Here is a 24,047-nt window from a genome sequence, read left to right on the forward strand (position 1 = left end):
TATTAGATTTAAACGGCTTTGAATTCTGATACGAAGATTAAAAGATTCGTATAAGATGAAAACGTGAGATCGTATGAAAGTTCATTCACTCAGCCAAGTACCTTTATAAGTAGTTAGCGACCACATAACATATTTGTATAAAAAATAGAATTTTCTTCTTGTGACCACAATACAACAAAATTATCAGATATTTTATGTGACCTCTGGGGATAAATCGTGCTCTTGGTTTAATAAAGCCACAAGTCTCTAAGCAAAGCAATCTGAGCTACGGCTTCTATAAATGATTGCTTTGCGAAGTACTTTTATAAGAAAACTCAATAAATATAACGTTAACGTGTATTCAATTTGGAATCTAGTTTCGAATTGCCAAGATCTTATTATCTTTTTTCTGTTATTTTTTTAAATACGTTCTAAACCCAAACCTATATTCATTCAGCCAGTATTTCTACTCATAGAGTATATCCTATACTACAGTACTTTATTTGTATGTTATTTTTTAATCGTTTTATTCACCTATATAAACTTTGAACCTAAAAATTTCTTACACTTTAAAAAACTTAAACAGACAGAGATGCCAAACATTAAACGAATATTATTAGTAGAATAATATAATATTATCGTGTCATTTCTATGTCGCTTTTCATCGCCGTTCTCTTTGTGCATGACATTCAGTCACGGGCACTCAAGAGAGTGAGTGGGATCCGCTTATTATTGCTTTTGTTGTGAGGTTTTCGTATTGTTTTGTTGTTATTGTTGAAAACTTTTCTTGTATTTTTTTGTAATATTTTTGTTGATGCCATCTTTCGAAAATGAAACAAAGTGCAAGTGCCTTGAAGTACAAGTACCAAAGTCCGCCTGTACTGAAGAATCAACGACAAAAACAAAATCTTCTTAATCCTAGTGAAAACCAAGTGATTTTGTCAACGTATGGGCAAGATGCGGTTCTCTTTGAAAATTAATTTACATCCGCTGTGTTGCGCACATTTCGCTATTTTACTAATTGTGTGAACATAAATTTAAATTTTTAAACTGTTCATATGGATTCGGTAAGTAATGTTGTGGTTTTTGATTATTTGTGTATTATAATATAATATTTGATAATCGCGAATATAACGCATGTAATGACGCGTGTTAAAACAAGACAAAACAGAATAAATAAGCAACAGAGTGTTTTGACTACCCAATATATATAATATGAATAAAACAATTATTATGGTTACCATATAAATTTAAAAATTATAAAGACTAGGCTGCATGATCTAAAGATCTTTGCCTTTCCACAAGGAAAAGTACGCACCTAAATTTCAATCATTTCAACAACTCGACTGCAATTTTTTTCTTTCACTTATAATTAGTTTTTTCTTCGAGATACCATTCCGAGATGCTAAACATTTAACAAAGTTTATGTCAATGTAGCACGAGAATACTGTGATGAACATTTTAATCAATCAAATGTTAACAACCAGTAGGTGCAATTAAAATAATAATGTGACTCCTTACGCACCGAGTGTAGTGTAGGCATTGACGCATAGAACAGACAGAAGGTGCACTACATATTATACTGTTATAATTACCCTATATGTTAAAGCATATTTAACGCGCGGATCTACATTTCGTTTTTTTAGGATTAGAAAAACGTAAACAAAAAAGCAGACATCGTAAACCTTTTTCTTCAGTTCAGATTACAGCAAAGGAAAACATCAGAATTGAAGAGAAATGGCATATTACAAATTATACGATAGTATGTTAGTATTTTAAAAAAGTTTTCGTTTAATATTTGTTTACCTTGTTGTAAAAACCTTTGAAATACATTACGCCTGTAAAGTTAGAAATTCTTCATTTAATTTATAATAGTGAATGATACGTGTAAAAAACCGTACGGTTTCATAGTATTTATTAACATGCTTTGCTTACAAAATGACTAAACGGAACGATGCCTGATAAAAGACCCAAAATTTCCTTCTGTCTAATGCTAAAAAACGAAGTATAATCTTAGTAGGATAAAAAAAAGGAAAGTATAATGGAAGGCCGACAAATGTCACAAATGTCAAATGTCTTATTGTGGTAGTGTTATAATTTTTTTTATTACTACCAAGTGACGGGACGAGCCAGTAGTATGCCTCTACCGGGTGTACGACTTGCTCGTCCATAACAGTTACAGTGCCACGCAGAGCTTTAAATCGCAAATATCTGAGGAGCCCCAGTGCACCCATCACCCTGAAACATAAGTTGACAAGTCCCATTTGCCTGTAATTTAGCCAGCATCCTTACCCTTCAAAACCGAAACGCAGTAATACGTACTTTACTGCTTGGCTGCAGAAATAGGTAAGGTAGCGGTGCTTCCCTGGATGAACTCTTTCGCAAGGAGCTCTACTGCTACTATGGATATATATACGTTTACGTAGGTAGACGCTTCTACCTACTTAATTTACTATTCCAATATAGCACACGTGTAAATAACATGATGTAGGCAACAGATAACGAGATTTTAAAGTTTATTAGTGAGGTCAATTTTATTTTTTAAATTGTATAACATGTATACTAACTTGTAACTTCATCATCTGCATAAATTAAGGACTTCGGGTAATCTACTCTATTATTATACTTTTTTCATAGTTTCATTGGCTCTCTTTACAAAATTTCATCTCCTATAATTACTTCATTTCCCAAATTGGACTTACCTATTTCACCGCCCACAGCAAAGTATTCGAGGTCTAAATATGCAATTTTTAAGTTGTAGCAGTAAAAAACTCCTTGTGAAAGATTTCGTCCAGGGAAGTACTGACACCTATCTACCTATTTCTGCCGCGTTATTCGTTCTTCGTATAGAGTCCAAATTACTCATACGAATAGTTAACAGGAGCCCCTGCAGTAATTTAAAAGTTTGTGAACCCGAGGGGATAATCCGGTAACGAGGCGGGCTACAACTTTAATTTCCACTAGAATATGATGCGGCCCTGTTCACCGCTCAGGTAACCTAGATAAGCCATCAAGCACTAACTGAATATTTCATTTTAGTTTATTTTGCTATCGCGCTTAATTCAACTTTGCTTAAAATACGTTAATATTATAAGTACAAAATAATAAAATATAACGAGAATCTATTTACTTTTAGAGCAGTAGTCTCACTAGACTTACCACTGTAAGTTGCTTTTTGACTGAGAGGTCGCGATTCAAATTCCGTGGCGGCACGTACTAATTACTTTAATTTCTCGGTTACGTACAGTGGGTGCCCTCACATATGTGTCCACCATTTGTATTAAGTGCTATTGAAATAGTGGATACCTAAATGAGTGCACCGACTACACGTAAATATTTATTGATTTTATAAAAAAATATAAGTGCACGTCCACGATGGAGCATGGACACTTAAATAGTACCTATTCACTCTTGCCTTGAAAAGGCCCAATAATATGTGCCAGTAAACCATACCAATTACCTGGTCTCAAAATAGGAAATACTTGGTGTTCTGGGGCAACAGGTGTTCCCAGAACACCCACACCAGAACCAATTTAGAAAAGTTCATTTCCCAAATAGATCCTATTGGGAATCAAGCCCGGGACCTCCGCATTCAGCACCCACAATACAAACGTTAAGCCACTGAGGTTATCCAAGTTATAGTGTTCAGGGAATCAGGCAAGGGATTCTACTCCACAGCCGTTTGCCATATAAATGAGGAAGCGTAACGCTTCGTACGAATCACTAGCAATATTTTTAGCTAACAGTGTAGGAGAACATCGTGATGAAACGTCGTTCATCGACGAATGTTTATAACCCTTGAAAACATGAATCCCCAATGGATCAGCGTGGTGCACAATATTTATTTCTCAAAATACAGTAATTACACACATGTTAATAAACTAATATTGGGTACGTCATATTCAATCTGCAAGTAGGTACGCAAATATTAATCGAACGTGCAAATGAATTTAAAAACTAGTTGTAAGTTTTTTTTAAGTTTATTGCATTCAATAGAATCTATTGAATATATTGAATCTATTGAATTGAATTCAATCTATTGAATGTCACGGTGTTTGACCACCATGACATTCAATTATTTTTGTGAAATTGCTTTATTACTTTGTTATAATTATTAATACGAAGATCGAACACTTAGAAAAAAAATTGCTTCGATCTGGTTGGATTCGAACCAACGTCTTCCAGCAAACCGTGTCAGACGCCATGCCAACTAAGCCGCGGAACGAACTAGCGGACTAGCGAACTAGCGGCTTATTTATATTCCTATTATTATAATGAGTGTGGAGCTTCATTTATATAAATAACACTAATAATATGTAAATAACACTATTTATGGACTTTTGGTTGTACTATAGACCTAAAACTGTAAAGAGAGTAAAGTTTCTCATTTAATTTATATTCTTATTGATGATCAGTGAAAAATTTACAAATCACACGAACATCAACGACTAGTCTGAGATATTTATTCTCCAACTTAATAGATATTTACCTTCTTCAAATATCTGCCCTTCTCCACTTCCAGAACCTTCCCGTAATAAAAAAACTTTTCACAAACTCTGTTATGATAAAAATTCATCATCATACTTCAATTCATTCTATCAATATACCGAAATTTGTAAATTATTTCATTACGTACATATTTTCAATTTATTATTCACAAAGGCATAATTGCAAACGAAATTGTTAATAAGTCGTTCAAGGTGTAAAGTAAACAATATTTAAAAGAGATTTTTGTGAATTTACTTACTAAGGATTTAATTCCGTTCGGTTGACTCAGAGTTGTGTCATAATGTCCTCATTAGCAATCACGGAATGTTTCGTGAGCATTGTTAGCACGGTCCGGAGATCGTCGCGGACAGGCGAGATTTTGATATTGCTTCAACCGCTCCTGCATGAGCTAAGAAACCCTTGCTTTCGTTTTGAAGACACAGTATAAAGTCACTAGTTAACCTGAAATGCCCCTCAGTTACTTAGAGCGGTTACACACTGCGATGTAAACGCGATGCAAACACGATGCAGTAGCTAATCGTCTACCTTTACACACACGCGCGACTTTAAGCTGTGATGATAATGTGATGCAAACGCACGACTGCATCGATACAAACGCGGGATTGCATCGCTACACATGTGCTTTATAAGCGATTGCATCGATGCAACCGCGCGTTTGTATCGATCGCCTTTAAATCGCAAGTGCAGCTATACAATGCGTTTGCATCGCTACTATAAGTAGTCGTCTGTAACTCTTAAATGTTCCATTTCGGTAAATTATTTAACATAAAGAAAATGACTAAAGGGTAACCTGACCTATATATATTTAGGTAAATATTTTCAGCCACTATAATATTACATTCTTGAAATTTGTACCCTACCTATTTATATAATAATTAGCAGTTGCTAATAGTGACAAAGTATATTCAATTGTTGATTTGCTTGAATTGTTGTTTCTTTCATAAATTAAATGTTTCCCGAAGAAACGTACTATCTACAATCAAAACACGTGGATTAAGAGTGCTTGGTTGTTGAAATTCCAACCCACGTTTTCCAACCTTTATAATCTAAGTCCTTGAAACCTGTTACACAGTTTTCTATTCTCGAGGTGGAGTAAAGTAAATCGTGTAATATAAAATGCGAGTGGCGGCCAGCGTGCCAGGTGTGGGCAAGTGGCCGTCTCCACTCCGGCGCCTTACCGGAATGGCTCCTGAGACTGTTATCATTAGATCCGGATAGCGAACATTGCGCCTAATGCCACTCGAATGTTAGTTGAATTCGGAAACTTTGGGCCTACTGTAGAATTTGTTTTTATAATTTCCAATCCGAAAGAAGCACAGGGTCAAGAACACGTCAAGCTTGACACTTAAGACTTAAATTCAACTCTATGCTGCTTACGATAAGAACAGTCCAAATTTCAAAGTGTCAAGTTTGATGTGCTCTTGACTGTACAAATAACAGGCTTTATGAGAAATAGGGTAAAACCGCACTGACTCAAAGTTCTACTATTACTGAAAATAGTTCGGTCTCTAATAATTAAAAGTTACATAACACCGAAATAGAATTAGACTCGTTTTTAAATAGTCAGGAGCTCGCAAAAACGAAGGGACTTAACAGGGGATCCGCTTAAAATATCTTGTTACAGTAATCGGTTTAACCCTAAAGCGGCATAGGGTTTCGTAGTAAACCGATTTGCAGCGTTTGAGTGTATCACCTTGCCTTCGTTGGTAACAAAATCTTTTCCTTTTTTAATTTATAGTTCTATCACTTCAATTACTCGGTAGTTGAACTATGACTTTTAAAAATCGTTTGGTGTCTCATTTCTTTTGCTTAATAAGATTATAAAAGTTCGAAACAGCAAAATGTTACAAAGCCGTTGAGTAAAAAAATTCTTTTTTATTATAATTGTACTGACGTAATTTATTAATTCAGTCGACAAGAACATTTATTTCCAGTCATTTATAACACGGCGCCTCTCAGGGCGGTATCAGACATCGTGAAACGTCTGTTAAAGTTAGTTCATTAAAGATAGAAAGCGATGATATCTGGTGCAACCGATAACGGTGGTTTTATTAATCGACGCCCGGCGCGCCGCTCGCAGACGGGTAACAGACGCGCGCCCTTACGTAAGCCTCGCCTTGCCAGCCTCCGTACTACGCTCGCTACCCTCCCCCTCTCGTATCTCACCCTCCGTTACACCTCCAGTCCCTGCCCCTGCTACGCCTCACCCCACCCCGCTAGATCAATACCGGAGCCGGCGCCTTTGACATGTGCCCCGCGTGCCCCTCCGCAAATATTTACATTGTGGAAACAGATCATAACTAGTTTCATTTGGAGATTGGAGAAAGTATTGACTTTTATTGACCTTGTTCGACTCTTCGTTATTTAGTTCTCGTTAGCTATATTTTTTGCTAGTAATATAGTGCTCGATTTTCTTAAAAAGATTTTGCAAATGTATATGCCTTTTGTTATAGTACTTATAATTATAATATATAATATACTTACTTATCTTTCACTGAAACTTATCTGTAAAGTGTTATGGAAAATACATGCTATTATTTAAAATTATCTCTTCTAAGTCCCAGAGTCCCAGTCAAGTCTTTGAAGCAAGCTGTATGTAGGTATCCCGGCGCTAAATTAAAGCTATCAGTTTGTACAAATTCGTATCAACCGGACGTTCGCAATTTGTACCTTGTCCTTGACTGATATTCTACCTTGAGAAGTTCACAATAAGAGTTAAAATTAAAAGTATTTCGTCTATTCATTTTGTATTTTTGCTGAATCTGTTTAAACTAGAAATGATATTTAAAAGTGGGTTATTTGGGGTCAGGTTTGGTAATTGGAGTTGTATGTAAAAATAAAGCCATAATGCTGTTTAATTCGCATAGTAAAAGTGTTATTATATTCGTTGTCTATTATTCCTAATGTTCATTATCTTGTTAACATACCCTATATTCCTTATACCGAAAAGTGTAGGTTGCTATTTGCAGTAGGTACACACGCCAGTACATCAAGCTACACATTCACGTATCTTGTTCCGTTGCAATGGAGGCGATTTTCGAACAAAAATGTGTAGACTGATGTGCCGTTGTCCGTACATTATTCGTATTCTTCTCATTTCGCTGCATGCGTATACCCATGCGTGCTGTATGGGTAGTTTACTATAGATATGTAATTTAGCTGCAGAGGTAATAGTATTAGTACCTCGTCATGTCTGGTGAGAAAGAAAAAATCAGGCCTTATTACGAAGCACGTAATAATAAGCAATTTTTTTGCAATGAAATCGAACGAGCGCGGTCCGTGAGAGGGAATTCACAATAAGCATAATGCCGGAACAGCTACGACCGTAGCAAATGAACTGGAAACGCGTGTGCTACGATGCTACGCCACTCACTACGAACGTTTACGCATTTGTTTTGAAATGAGCGGAATATTGTTTTGGCAGAGTTAATGAGCACTATTTTCGGTTACGTTATCGTTAGCAAATATTTTGAGTAATTTTTAACCGACTTCAAAAAAGGAAATTCGCAATTCGTCTGCATTTTTTGGGTGTATGTTACACGATTACTCCGACTTTTGTGAACCGATTTCGATTCTTATTTGTTGGAAAGGTGTTACCTCAGTTACTACTGAATGGGACTACTATCCCATATATATTTGAATAAAATATTCCACCTTTATTTGTGGCAAATTAAGGAAATAACATTTATACAACAGATAAACGGCGACAGCTTCCATCTAATTTAAAATTATTCAATTATTTTATTAGTTATTACAATTATTAATCAGTCATTGTTTCTTTCAATTATTACAATCATTTCTCAGACATTATTATTATGAACATTTTTTATCTTTAATATTGTAATTTATAGCTTTATTAAGAGCACAATGCACATTCATAAAAACGTTTTTAATTATAATTATATTCTCGTTTTTTGTGTGTGTTAATTAATTTTGTCATCTTGTAATTTGTCTTGTATTTTTTTTTTTATTTTACTCTTAACATACAAATGTTAAGTATTTAAAACAATCTATCTCCTCTTAGGCTCCAGGTGAAAAACAGTTCTAAGGCTCTGCCTAGCATAAGGCTTGCTGAGCTGGCTAACTTTTTCGGCTAATATTCTGTACTTTAGTTTTTAATCTATTAGTTATATTCTTTTTTTTGTTTTTTAACAGATCTTGTGTTAGTTACTATATTCTAATATTATTTGTGAATAGCCGAAAAATGTTTATTTATTTCTTTCTTTCTTTCTATTTCATTTCACTCACTTTCCGTTAACGGATTTTAATAAAACTCGGCATATAGATGTAATTCCAATGAAAATAAAATGTCATCGTGACCGAGAGCTGAAAATGAAAATGGCAGAGAGGTGAGAGGGCCTCCCCAACAGTGTACTGCAGCTACCTTATGTTTGGGCACGTATGATTCGTTTTGACGAGGACTTCCGTATGCGTTTCACTTATTATTGAGAAGATCGCGGTAACGAACACTGCGAAAGCGGATAAACAAACTTTTGAGGTCAGTATTTTCAATTAAAATGTTATCGATTTATTGAATTGTGCAATACGAATCTATATAACGGACTTCGTGGCTGAACGGTTACCATACTGATCTGCCACACAGAGATCCAATTCCCAAGCCGGTAGAAATATTTGTATGGCCTACATTTATTTATCTAGTGAGTTTGGCTGTCATTTGCGGTTGTTTCTGTGTGTGTCCATGGTATAGGATTTCCCTAGTGCGGGGTTATGAGAGTGTGCGTTATTGTTATTATTATTATTATTTATTTTATTTAGTATTTATTTAATAATTTATTGCACAGAAAAACACAAATCACATTCAGTTCAACGGAAAACACAAAGATAAGGTACTGCATAAGCATTATTTTTAAAAGACATTTCTTCCTGCGGACCAAAATACAGGACAGAATAATTATTATACCGGGTTTATGTGCACAGCAAAACAAAATTTAATTATGTAATAAAATAGTAATAAAAAAAACATTAGCAAAAATATTACATTGCTACAGACTATATATATAAATACCTCATAAATGCTTAGATAAATACATATTTCATTTTATAATATCTATAAAATGGATGGAACAATGGATAAACAGAGCGCTTTGACTCTCATTTTAAAGGTAGATAATTTTATTTTTGTTTTATTTTATTCAATGATCAAAGTTTCAACAGCATTCTTAAACTAATTTGACAAATGTGTTTAAGCAGTACAAAAACCAATTACAGAAACTCATTACGTATACAAAATATGTGATATTATTATTACAACATTGGGTAGAAAAATAAATTTAAATTGGTACAACAAAAACTGAGTTCATAACTAACTGTAAATTACTGATATCAATTGTTGTGTATAGGTCTGTGTAAGTATATGTGTATATATGATGGAGCGTGAGTGTCTAGTTCGCCTCCCCCTATTTCCTCAGAGAATGTGCTAGGCAGGTAAAACTGACAAATAAAGAAACTGCTCGCATCGTTAGTGCTTGCAACTCGGCTTACATGGCTTAGTAAATAAATAAATAAGGTAATATTATAAAAAGATAAGGTAATATTATAAAAAAATATATATTTTTACTTGAAGTACCGACGTGTTTATTTAATTTTTTATATTTAACGTAATGTGGGAAGCAAACTCTACTAACTTATTAATGGAAAAACAACAGCCCATTTTAATCATTATCCATCTCCATTCAGCCTATGGGCGGAACAATATTCAACTAATCTTCAGATCTTTAAATAATATTTACATTGTTCGTTAAATGTTACCACGTTTCCGTACGCCAACGTGATCTGTGCCATAGTAACCGTGTCAGTGAAGGAATCAGAATAATAAATAAGATTTAAACATAGTACGGATTGATTATTAAGAATACAATTTTGAAACGATATACATAATTCAATTTATATAGTGAAATAGAATAATCATGATCATCCAACTGCGTAGTAGCAATAGAACTCCTAGTAGGGAAGTGCTGCCACCTTATCTATTTCTGCCGCCAAGCAGTAATGTGAGCATTATCGACTTACGCTTTTGAAGCGTAAGGGTGCTGGAGAAATTACAGACACATGGAACTTGTCAACTTATGTCTCAGGGTGATGGGCGCAGTGGCCGTGCGAGCCCTATGCATGCCACTGTCATGGATAGATGTGTCGCTTACCACCAGGCGCACGATTTCTTCGTCCTGTAGTTTGATATCATGAAAAAAACTGCTGGATTCGAGTCTCCCCTAAAGATAGATTTCGCCAAACTCAAATAAGGTAAACTCAAATTAGCTATCTTTAAAATAGGAGTCAACGAACATTATTTATCCACTATTCCATCTATTTTATAGATATTATAATATGAAATATGTACTTATCTAAGTATTTATGAAGAAAATTTAATATTTTTGCTATTGTCTTTTTTTATTACCTAATTTATTTTTGTTCATTATGTGTTATTATTGTGTACGTAAACCCGTTGTTGTAATTATTTTGTCCTGTATTTTGATCTGCAGGAAGAAATTTATTTTAGAAATAAGCAGTATCTTTAGTTTGTGTTTTTCGTTTTACTAAATGTGATTTGTGTTTTCCTGTGCAATAACTGATTAAAGAAAATAAAATAAGTTTTATTTCATAGTTAAGCAAATTACACTTGAAAACGTCACTCGTCATAGGTCCCTCGTCACACGCTGACACAATACGCGTATAAAGCGGCTTCTTTCAAGGATTGTGAATCGTTATATTCAAGGATGTGAATTATATGCAGGTTTCAACATGATTTTTTACTTCGCCGTTCGCAACGAGTATAACAACTACACATTCACAAATATACGTAACTTAGAAACTAGACTCATATGGCTGCCACGGGATTCGAAACGTTCGATTTCTCAAGGGGAGCAACTGTTTTCCCACTGGGCTACTACTAGCACTGTATTCTGTATCATAAGACAATGAACGGAAATAATATTAAAGCAGGATATTTCATTGCCGATTATTCCATGGCCGAAAGTCATGAATAAAACTGTACCCTTATTGATATAATAAAGCCACATGTTATGATCATACGTCAAAAGTGCATATATTATATGAAAGTTATACAAATGATACGAACCACAAGTAACAAATTACTTATATATGAAATTTTATTTAAAGCTCGGAGTGACACTGCAACTGTTATATACATGCATGTAGCTTTCCATCAGGCGCACGACTTGTTCGTCCCTTCACTTGATATTATAAAAAAAAAAATATCACACTCCTATTTAAGCATAAACGGTTATTACTAATTTCGCTCATAGAAACTTTAAACCGCTCTCCTGAAAAGTTGGTCATTTTCCAGATGTGATTTTATTACACCATTATTGCGAAATACGAAATTGATAGTTAGTACTTAGATAGATGCATGCACTTCGTTGCTCACACGGAAAAAAAAACAAAAATAATATATAGACAATTTAGAATTAATGTGGACGTAAAGGCGGTCTTGTCGCTGAAAGCGATCTCTTCCAGACTATCTTTGAGGCTGGGGAGAACTGAACAGAGAGGGAGACGTAGTGTGCAACTGGTAAAAATGCATTATTAAAAAATTACATTATCATATTATCAAATTAAATGGCCATAATATTACACACCTACATATATATTTATTTACATATATAAATGTATTGAGTGTATTATTTATTCTTCAAAGCAATTTTATCTATCTCGGCATTGTTAATATAATATTTACATTGACCTCTAAGTTTCGGTTGTGAAAGTCAGTTAATTGAATTTCTCGACAACTCATCATTTTTACATAGACGTTTAGGTCAATGAAAACCAAATAATCTTAATTTTGTAAATAATGCACGATGTCGGCATGCCAATTAATGGCCATAAATATTTCTAAATAGAAGGAAGTGTAAAATTATTAATTTGATGATCAATTTCAACTTAATTATTAGTCTATCTTCATAACATTAAACGTTGAACTGTTTGGTAAAGTACATAACGTTTAACGTTCACTGATACACATAACACTTTGATGTTAATGGTTATTAACCGCAAAGCTAAGTTGGTGTCAGTAATTGGCCCCCGACGCCCACACAGGACCGTGAACTGGTAACACCTACATGCTACAGGCCTCAATGTCAGGGTTACAAATAACTGACGAATGAATCAACGAAATTAAACACGAAAATTAAAACTTTATTTTTAAAATGTTTTTGTCCAATGTGTATTTATGTGTACCTCTATAAATACTACAGTATCAATAAATGTAATTTGTACAAAATAAATACCATCACGAACTGCTATTATGTAGAAAATTCCTTTGGGTTACTGTCAGATTTTTTACACTAGAAATATATAAAAAGGTCGCATGAATATTGCAGGAGATAATCATTTCTTTGATAACCCCTTCATTACTGTTTTAATTTGCAAGGCGTTATTATTTAATTAATTTATAAAAGAAATGCAGATATCAAATCAAAAATTGTTATTGGAACTGTAATTTTTTTAATAAATATCGTATGTAAAATACGATCGTCGATATGTATTCACCCTTATGCGAATTTTGTATGACGCAGTCCCACGCACTTTGCTTAACTGACGTAAGGGTCCCGGCCAGTTTAACTTATATGGAGTTTCGATAAAAATAAATAAAAATTTATAATAGAAATTAAATCGACTTATAATACGGGACTAGAGTGCTATCTAGTTGTAAAAATCTCCTCCCAGTTTTGTAATCTAGTTATAAAACTGGGAGGAGATCGCACAAGACCCACTTCGGATCGAAGAGCCAGCAGAGTAGTAGTGGAAGTTTCAAATAGATACACATGCATGCCTACACTGGACTACTAAAGCTGGAAATGTATAATGGGGTAGTAAAATTGAAAAGATAAATGCGAACGAAACGAAAAGAGCAAGCTTTCGATTTTAAGCGGAATCTTCTTTAGATGTTGTTTGTAATTTGTCTACCCATAAAATAACATATAATTATCTTTTCTAAAAAACGAAAGAAGATATACAAAACTGGGCTTTGGAATACAATAATTACCATAGTAGTAGGTTAACAAATTAACACATCACTTTTACAAATTCTGTGGCTAGCCACAAGAAATCGGTCACGATCGCTGCTATCAAATTGTTTTACAAATGTGACTTGTTTTAGCCCGTGAATTGATAAACGTAGCAGATAAATATAGCGGACGCCAACCAAAACAATTGCCATAAATACTTCTTAATGTCAATAATGTAATAAAAGCTAAATGTCGTCAATGCAACCCCCATAATTCATAAGTAAGCATTCTCATTCCTAAGGCGAATTCCCCTGAAAAAGACCAACAAAAAACTGTAGGGGTTGCTCTTGTAAAAATATCAGGTTTACCATTTACAGAAATAATGTAAAAATAACCTGACAGAGCTTAATAGATAATTCCCATGACTTTTCGTCATCCAAGTAAGCAAATATTTATTTATTTATATAGTTTTTGTTCTATAACAGTATTAAACGTCTTGAAAGACCAGATGAATTATTCTCGGTGGTACAAAAACTGTACTTTTATTTATGTCGAAACCGTATTTCAAAAGAGAGCCCGTCCGGCATTTATGCGATGGTTTGGTGCTTTATTTTAAAACGTACTCTATAGTATGATAGTGAATTTTGTCTTACTGAGCCTTAAAGTATAAAAAAAATGTAAAAATGTGATAAAATTATGTAAGCGCTGCACATCAACGTAGCAAAGGTACCAACATTGCGAAATTAGTTCACCATGTCCGTGTCAACCTTCAGTCGGAATAAAGTATTAGGCGCGCTACATTTCCATCAAGTTCCAACTGAGTGGCGTTCGCGTGATACCACATCAATTATTGTCACCAACATGTCATACAGACACCTACATAATAGACAAATTGCCGCTAACCGGGCTGCCATTGATATGACATTTGTAGATCGGCAGTTGCTCGACCAGGGCTTTAAGCCTGGCCCAGCCAGCTGGGCTCGGTGCAATGTGAGTCAACGTTTAACAATACTCGTTTTTAGGTTATTTATAAACAAAAATGATGGATGTGATTTTTTTTATTCAGTTTTATTGGTTGATATATTGCATTGGACTAATTGGGATTGGAACCAATGCATTCCGGTAATGGTTAGAACATCGTTGTAGTTACAATAACTTTATGTTGCTTATTCTGTTCAATTTACCATACATGTTTTCTGTATTTTCAAATGTTATTTAAGATTCTTTGAATGCAATGCAACTTAGGTATGAAAAATTAGAATGTTAATTCAATATAAAGGTGTGTATAGGATATATGAAGAGTTTTCTGGCAAGAGCTTAATTTAATCCAAAGCAAATGTGTAAAGATATAAAATAGGAGTTTCGTTAATAAATCGAACGCCCACTGAAAGAGATAAATTACAGGAAAGAGAGTGGAGTGTCAATTTTTAGAAATATTCGGAATTGCACGTTATTCTCGTTAATAGGGAACTCGGTTGCGAGTACCGAATACGTACAGTCAAGTAAAAAGTCACTGATCACATAGACTTTTTCTTATTAAATAAAGGAAATCAAATAGTGAAAACGATATACTGATAAAATAAATATACTAAAACCTATATTAATTTAGGTTTATGTTTATTTAAAAATACTTCTTATTACTGACGTAAAGTTGTCATGAAAAGCTCTCGCTGATCAACGGCTTTTTTTGGTGCCTGTACCTCATCTCGCGCGACAGAATTGAATTGCCATTTATCATGGATTGATCCGTAGAAACTTCAAGTCTTCGACTGTCGCTTCTGAACTTTTTCGTTTAGCAAATCGAGTGTTCAGACGACGCGGCATTACTGAAATTCATCTTGTCGGATGTGCAGGGGTGCGATGGTGAGAGGGAAGCGGGGGTATTAGATGGAGGGCATCGTCCTATAATTGCCTGTCAATAAGCTGCTTAGCTGTGCGGGTACGGCTTGTCGGTATGACGCCTCTGAATGTATAAAATATTCGAAGCTTCACAATGCACCTTTGGCATAAATAATTATGGTCTTACTAACATATAACACAATATCAAAAGAATTGTGAATTCTACTTTATTAGGCTTAAATTGACTTCAAAGCGGTAACTCGAGAATAGCTCTCATGATGTTGCGTAAAAGTATTAGGTAAGGGTCGATCACCTCAGGCAGAGTTGGAAAGAGGATTCCAGAAAAATGATTCTATTAAGCTTTTATGGTTTCATGAATACTTATTATACAAATCGTATTATATATCATTAAGTAGTTACATGTGTAGTATTAGTGTTTAATTAATTCCAACTAGCAAAAGAGGTGATTTCGAGCTAATAACAACAATGTTTCTTATAAAATTGCTGACTCCGTCCTTAAAAGGATCTTAAGTCAAAAAAGACAACCGCTCAAAATATTATCCTTGGTAAAGTTCTGTGGAATTGAAACTTTCACGAGTAAGCCTAATTTTAAATTTTGCTCTTAGAAAATGAAAAAAATGAAGGTAAATTTGCTACTCCTACATCAATGTCAAAATAATGACATATTCTTTCTTTACATGGTTAGGAACAGAGGCGGGTTCCCATGAGACATGGGAACATTGAAGCATCCAACAGGTGTAGAAAGAAGATTAATACATGTAGCAATAATGACATTATGTACTTATGGGTACTTTTGATGGTTCAGGATTTATTTTACGATAGCATGCGATATTATGGTAAAGTAGGCAGAATTGTGTACTCTACCTACGCTTCAGTTCCCCAACATATAATCATGTATACATTGTTACGTTTTGGTACGAAATGATTCTGTAATAAAGTCAATATGTGGTGCAACTGTTAGAGGCAATGTGATAAGAGAGCGTTATGATATAACGAATGACTATAGTGACTGAGATATAAAAGGGAACGCTTCGATGGTTTGGAAATATGAATTTATAGATGGAATGTGGTTGGAAAAGGTTGACTTCAGCGTACATATCTCAAACAGATTGAGAATGTCCATAAGAGGCTGAGTAACAAGAGTCAACAGGCTTGTATGAAAATGTTGATGCGGAGGAAGCGTGTCAGGAACGTATCAAGTAGAAATCTGTAGCTTCTGCCTACTCCAACAGGAGATCTATATAGCACACCTGGCTATATGTATATAAAAGACAATATAGCTAGCATCAGTATATAATCACATCCTTATTATCCCAGCGTAACTTATCGATAATTAATAACATTATATAAGTCATGGTTAACAAAATTGTCACAAATATCAAAGTACTAACCAATTTCGATTACATCTTATATTGAAATCTTTAAGTTTACCACTTAAAAATATTGTTACTAGGTGCATGTATGTCTAAGAATGTAACTAGCAAAATTAAATCTACCATAAAATGTAATCAGTTTTTTGCATCTACAAATATTTGTCAAATCGTCAAAGCAGAAAGTACGTATAAATCCACCTTATATCTCTTGATGTAATTATATCGTGCAACTCTAATTGACTTTTACTGTTATGGTTCTTCTTTTAGGCTATGAGTAATGTAATGTAAAGTTGTCCAAACGACTATATTAGCGTAACGTATCATTAATGAACCTGGCTGTGTGCCGGTAATGTTTTTGTGGTTCAAGATTCTTTAACGTTGTGGAATTTAGAAATGCCTTACTCATTGTGCGGTATGTCCTCGAGTTGGTTGGCGAGCGCCGGCGCCACGAGCAGCAGCAGCAGCAGCAGCGGTCGCGGCGCGAGCAGGGCCGTGGTGCGCCGCGACATGTCACTCCCACATCACTGCACACACTTACATCGAACACCGCACTCCTCACACCGGGACTGCACACACCGGGCAATGTCACCAAAGGGCGCAGCGAGCATGAGTCATCGGGACAGGTTAGGCCGGAGATGCCGCGCGTGCCACGGGCGAGCCGCAGGGCGAGGACAGAACGTGTCGCGGAGCCCGGCGCCGCGTCGCCGCAAGCACCCCCTCGCTCTCCGTTCCCCTCGCGCTTTGCCCCGCGTCCCTGCCCCGCAGCCGCAGTGACGCTGCGCGCCGATCATACGCCCAATAAACTCAACCTACTACTTATTACTCGGATTTATTTTCTCATATATAGGGTTGGTGACCAGCCGCCTCTTGTACTATACAAAGTCACTTCGGTACAGAACCAAGAGCAGCATAGGTTTGCATCTGCTATTTTGAATTGATAGCGAAGACGGTAAGTAGTGGTCGTGCAGTGCAGCTGTCGTCATCGGGTCACCGGTTGATGGAGGCTCTGCTGAACAAAGCTCGTGAACGCGGTGGTCGGGCGCTCGGGCGCCGCCACGCACATGCGTGGGCATGCCGCCAGGAAATCCTTTATTGATTCCCGCGCTCCCGCTTTCTAAGGAATGTCGCAAGCGTTGTTACCATGTTGTTACGGCCAAAATTCCCGCCCGCTATTATAACTCGGCCCAAGCTGATCGCGATGCGCGACCGCGCTGCGGATTACTTTCATCATACTTTTTGCGAGTTCTTGCACATACAAACATGGAAAAATAATGGCTTGTTAAATTTTTCTAAATAATTTTTCCTTGAACAGACGTTAGAAATTTGTTTTGTCTGATTTATTCCAAGAGTATAAAACAGACATAAACAGATTTTTAGGTGACTTAATTGATGAATTATTTATTACTTCTCGATCTCAACATTTTAGCATTATTATTTTTACTTGTACACTATTTACTGTGTACCTTAACTTACGTAATCTCTTTGAAAAATATCCTAACGACATCTATTGAATTTGATTTGTACTTTGCGGAGAGTAGTGTGTGGAGAGGGTACGTTCCGAGGCTACGTCTATGGACAATTGCAGAATAAAAAGTGCAACAGGTAAATTTTTAGATATTTTATTTTCTCAATACAGTCGACAGTTTAACTTTCGTTTAACAATAACGTATTGTCAAGAGACGTTTCAAATGAAGTTCTCACCCCATTCATAGATAAAAATATGAAGTATCTCGATTTACATAAAAAGGATACAAATAAATAGCATCCATTGTGCGATAAAGTTTTAAAATGGTACAATCTAATTATTGTCATTAAAAGGAAACATTATAATTAGTACTTGAAACGTTGTACGGCCTTATATAAATTGTATACAAAAATATTTGTTGATTTTTGTACCTCAAAAGTTGCTACTTAGCAGAGATTTAACTCAGCGTTTGAATTACAGTTTACAACCTACAGTTTTTCGACAATATGTCAGTTAAAATTGTATAAAAATAAACGATACAAATATGCAATCTCGTAGCGTAGGCATGGCGCACGAGTACAATCACTACTTCCTAGTGTAACTCTATATGTACACGATATCATTAAGTTACATGCGTATAAATTAATATAATCTAATAAGTACTTTGCACAAATTGTCACAACACTAAATGTTCACTGTTGAGGTCGTGTCTAGTATACTACAGTATGTTTCAGTTCTTCCGCTGCGTGAAACACGATTCTATTAGACAAGCCGAGCGCGGGCCCCGTTCAAGCAGCGGATGCCCTCAAAGCCTAGAGAAACTGATTGTTCACCTTTGAAAACTGATGATGCTGCCAAATATTTCAACATTAAACAAATCTTATGATAATTTACTTTATAAGGATTTACAATCAGTTTCCTCGACTGTATAAACACACTGCAAGCGAGCGCTAACAATACTGTATACAGATCGCTAAATGCAGTCTTTAAATTACTATAAACTTTTACCTAAAGATCACAAAAATACAATTACATAGTTACAATAACATATCGAAGTAATCTCATAAATAACTGCCTACCCTACAGTTACATTAACCTAACCAAATAATTTGTACAATAAATCTTCAGATTTACGCAGACCTCCTGAAAGAATAATAATTATAGACATAAAAATAAATAATATGATAAATTATTAAAATATTTGACCACAGTCTTTAAAGAAATAAATGTAACAAATAGCGAATGGAGACAAATGGAAATGTCTTTAAGAATAGGAACACACATAAATTGTTTAAGTATGACGATTTTTGGTCTTTAGAGTTCACATATTCTTGGCACTGATACGTCTATAAGGAACAATGTAACAAAATCAGGTATTTATTTCTACTTGGCACAAATCACTTCTATTTAACGATCGTCTGTCTCAATTTTTAAAACATGTATCTACAATAAATGCGTTTGCAGACGCATATGGAAAATTACTGCCTTATCATAACTAACGTAATCGCCTTCAACAGAGTTCGTCCAGGGAAGTATTGCCACCACTACCACCTTACCTATTTCTGCCGCCAAACAGTAACGTGAGCATTACTGCATTTCGGTTTTGAAGGGCGCTGGTGAAATTACAGGTACATGGCACTTTTAAACTTATGTCTCAGGGTCACAGGCGCAGTGGCATTGCCCCTCAGATCTTTGCAGTTTAAAGCTCTGAAAGGCACTGCAACTGTTATGGACATGCGTGTCCTGTCATTTGGTATCGATAAAAAAAAATAAAAAAGAAATTTTAGCGAAATTGAGTTATTAACATATCTAGGATCAGCGAAACAAGATCTACAGTCCCCTCTAAATGGTTTTTTCTATCTTATTTGGTTTTAGATATATTGTTTAGCAAAAGTCAGCGTAATTGAAATTTTTTACTAGCATTAATTAGCCAATACCTCGAAAGTTACCGAAATGCATTAGTTACGACAAGAAAGGCAGATTAATTTACGTACTATACGTAAATTAATTTACGTATAGTACCGGCACGCTATGATGGCCGTTTTGACGATTGTCCGCTAATCAAGTTTCGTATTAATTCATAACTACGTTGAAGGAGCTAATTGCTGTACATTGTTGTAAATAGTGATGTGCAGTAAAATTTATGGAATGTATAATTTTACGACACAACTCGGCATTGGTTATTCGAAATTTAAAAAAATGAAATCTAATACGATTCTCACTTATGGGATCGCTGGCCAGCACAACTTCTAGCTCCGGCAAACTCGCGTCAAAGGTCAATGCAAAACAAAGCAGTTTCGAATTAACGGTATATTAAGTAAACATTTTTATTTTCGTTTCATTAAAACTTTTTAATCAGCTATCCCTTGCAATACTAGTTATAAATCTAAAATTTAAAGATGTGACTCGCATTTGATTATATTTTTTTTCGATGAATTGAGATTTGACCTCACTATTGTAATCTATCTAAACGGCCATCATAGCGTGCCGGTTCTGTAGTTTAGTTGATTCTATAAAAATAACCTAAGTGCCGAAATATTAGCAATAGAGAAGTATCAATGCCTCTATGGAATGATTAACACTTGTTGCACCACATTGTGTACAATAACGTTACTACACATAACTCCTCAGAATTAGCACTCCCAGTACAGAATGATTGTAGCCTCCACTATTTTATCCATATTTTAATGAAACAATTAACTTAAAAATAGTTCGCAATACCGTCTTAAGGTTTGATTATAAGCGTACCTTAAAACGCATTTACGCTCTCGTACTATAAGAGATTATGAGTCCGTAACTTTAGGTAAAGATGTCGTTTCTTCGTATAATGTTACGCATTTACACAATTAACGTATTTTCACAATGAAATCTCGCAAACCACATACATTTTGTATGTAAATCGTGTAAATAATAAAATATACACTGGTTTATTTATAGTTCGTTGTATGTTCACTAGGGTCCGTTTTAACACTTCAATGACGTGAGGAATCGCTTTCGTGTCCTGAGTCTCTGCCGTTTTCTCTGGGCGAGGCTCGGTGGTCCCTTTCCTCTCTATAGCGGTCCCTACGGTCTCTTTCCCTGGACCTTTCTCTGTCGCGGTCCCTTTCGCGGTCTCGGTCACGGTCTCTGTCCCTATCCCGATCCCAATCCCGGTCGTCATCTCGGTCTCTACGCCGGTCGTAGTAATGATACGACCGACGGGACTTTCTGTCGCTTGGCGTTACCACTTCCACTTTTATGTTGGCTGTGGCCGTTACCTGTGATAGAACAATGTGGTTTAATTAGAGGGGATAGTACATTAAGTATATTAAGGGCGGTAAATAAAGAATTACGAACGAAACTTTATTAAGAGCTCGAAGTCGAACACTGAGGGCTTTCGGAGTCGAGGTTCGTAATTCCCGTACGGCCGAAAATACAATGCTTTTCATCATATTTGCCGGTAAATAGTATGATTGCATGCAGGCTAACTTGACTATAATGCTCCAAATAAAACCCTCGTGCTTTTTTTCTTCCCATTACAACCATGGTGTGTAGATAATGAGAAGAAAAAAGGTCCTATGGTTTTATTTGGGGCATTATAGTCAAGTTAGCCTGCATGCAATCATACTATTTACGTGCAAGTGTGATTAAATAATATTAATATTAATATTGTGTATTAAGGGCGGATAAATAAGAAAATCCGAAGGCTGAGGGTTTTAATGACCCGATTTCTAATTTTTTACCGCCCGTTCTACATTGTTTTTCATCACATTTGCGAGGAAATAAATATACAAATTATACTTTATGTCTTGTATGAATAAATATCGCTTCACGACACAACGACTACAGATTTTGCAAGTGGCGGGTTTTTTTTATTAACTAATGATTATTATTTATTGAGTATTGACTAAACAGGCATTACAAATAATTAAAAACTTAAAAATTAATTCCCATAAAAACTAAGTACAAAATCCCGCCATTTTTTTTCATATCCCTTGACATTCAATTTTTTATTTAAAACAAAACTCTCTGAATTGTGTAAAAATACTCGAACTGAAATGTGTGAAAACCAAAAACGGATACAGCCATGATGTAAAAATAAGTAATTTCAAAATACTAAAAACACTGCAGAATTTGAATTAAAAAAATTTATTTTGGTAAAATATACGTAGTTAAATTTTAAATGTTTAATTTTCTTTCTATACCTCAAGCTTTTGAGCTTCTGTTCTTCTTGAGCCTCTAAGCTATGTGAAATACATCCAGAGTTTTCGACCATAAAACTTTTTGGTTAATCTTGACGTATAAGAGAAGTACAGGAGTACAGTACAATTAAATTTTAAAAATAATGAAAAAGCCTGTTGGCGTAATTTAGGATTATGGCCGACTTTGACTGCATGTCATGACACTGTTTACGAGCAAATGTGATAAACATTATATTACAATGATGAAATACTTGAATTATATATCATTTTAACAAAAAAAGTGCAAATGTTACAATAGAAACTTACCTTAGTAGTAATAGCGCCTGTATGGGGAGATTTCGAAGTAGGAGTAGAACGTCCTGAGGTGGAATCACTTGCATTATATGTAGTAGTCTCGACGACCACTTCTGGTTGAACTACAATAGATTGCATGGACGACTGTACAGAAGGCGCTGAGCTATGCCAGCTTGGCTCTTCTGTAATGGTCGTGAGAGATGGAGCTGAAGAACGAGGCGGAGGTTTGTTGTTCCGACTTGACTTGTCATTGTTTGATGTCGAACTCGACTTTCGAGTATGAATCGGAGATGACTTTGGAGATGGCGTTGAGAGACGCTCTGGATATTCAAGTGGCCGGACCTGTGAGGAAATGATACCATTTATTGTGGATATTTTTTATTGGTGTGCATAAAATGCTCACCATATTTGAATGTGATGATGAATGTGAACATTTAAATTTTTTTTTAAAGTTTATCACTCTATCTAGCAATAAGTTTACGTTGTTACCCTGTATTTTGTCTGGTTTTGTATTTGTTCTAAAGTACTCGTTTTTAAATAATAATAACGTATACGCTCATAGCCCCGCACTAGGGAAACCCTACATTGCGAGTATAATGGACACACACATAGACAATCACAAATTACACTCAAACTTACGAGAATAAATAATTGTAGGCCATGCAAATATTTATCTGCGTGGCAGTCTAGCATGGTAACCGTTCAGACACGGAGGAAGTATAATGTGCCAGACAACCACACCAGTTATCTGGTCTCAAACTAGGTAATTCCCAGTACTATGAATGGGTACCAGAGTAACGGAATTCACTTCGGGGCTACCCGGAATACTCAGGCCAGAACCAATTACGAAAAGTTCATTTCCCAAATTGATTCCACCGGGAATCGAACCTGGGACCTTGCGCATCCTGCGCCCACATAATTACACTGAAAGATCGATTTAATTGCTAGTTTTTGGCAGAGAAAGCTTTAAAATTTTAACTTTTTTAGAAATTTTTATGATTTATATTCCCAATAAATACTATTTAAGGAAATTATGTGAAACGTACCTCGGCAGCAGGTCCCAAAATAGCCAATACAATAGGAAAGAATAGCAATCCATCGACGAGTCCAAGTAAAACTAATGCGAGGAGAAGTCTCAGGAACAGTCTCGCCACGAAGCCAAATTCACTAGCGGCTAGCATGGAAGCTGCTAACGCTGCAGCAAGTGCACCGTGAACTACTGGAGCTAGCGCAGATTCAAGCGCTAAGCTTGCTCGACGACGCCTGCAGCCGATTGCCGTTACGAAACCCTGTGGAAGACAACGATTTATTACTTTCGGATCTTAGGCTAGGTTAGGTTAGGTGAAGTTAGTAAATATGGACGGAGATATAAACGGGATATTTCCTTCCCATTAAAATAAAT

At 35.5% G+C, this 24,047-nt stretch overlaps 2 protein-coding genes across 2 annotated transcripts in view; both read right to left on the minus strand.

Annotated features, from left to right (window-relative positions):
• The window catches only part of LOC113229940 (voltage-dependent calcium channel subunit alpha-2/delta-3), a 131,037-nt gene extending 113,665 nt beyond the window's left edge, over positions 1-17,372 (minus strand). Inside the window, exon 1 of the mRNA XM_026463631.1 lies at positions 17,108-17,372. Coding sequence (XP_026319416.1) covers positions 17,108-17,214 — 107 coding nt within the window. The 5' untranslated portion in view covers positions 17,215-17,372. The remainder of the gene's footprint in view (positions 1-17,107) is intronic.
• A 3,296-nt stretch (positions 17,373-20,668) lies between these two features.
• The window catches only part of LOC113230251 (protein patched), a 31,631-nt gene continuing 28,252 nt past the window's right edge, over positions 20,669-24,047 (minus strand). The window contains exons 14-16 of the mRNA XM_026464093.1: positions 23,692-23,934; positions 22,658-22,987; positions 20,669-21,427 (exon numbers count right to left, since the gene is read on the minus strand). Coding sequence (XP_026319878.1) covers positions 21,143-21,427; positions 22,658-22,987; positions 23,692-23,934 — 858 coding nt within the window. The 3' untranslated portion in view covers positions 20,669-21,142. The remainder of the gene's footprint in view (positions 21,428-22,657; positions 22,988-23,691; positions 23,935-24,047) is intronic.

This window comes from Hyposmocoma kahamanoa, unplaced genomic scaffold (genome assembly GCF_003589595.1).
Source record: "Hyposmocoma kahamanoa isolate Upper Pololo Valley unplaced genomic scaffold, ASM358959v1 63, whole genome shotgun sequence".
Lineage (NCBI taxonomy): Eukaryota > Metazoa > Arthropoda > Insecta > Lepidoptera > Cosmopterigidae > Hyposmocoma > Hyposmocoma kahamanoa.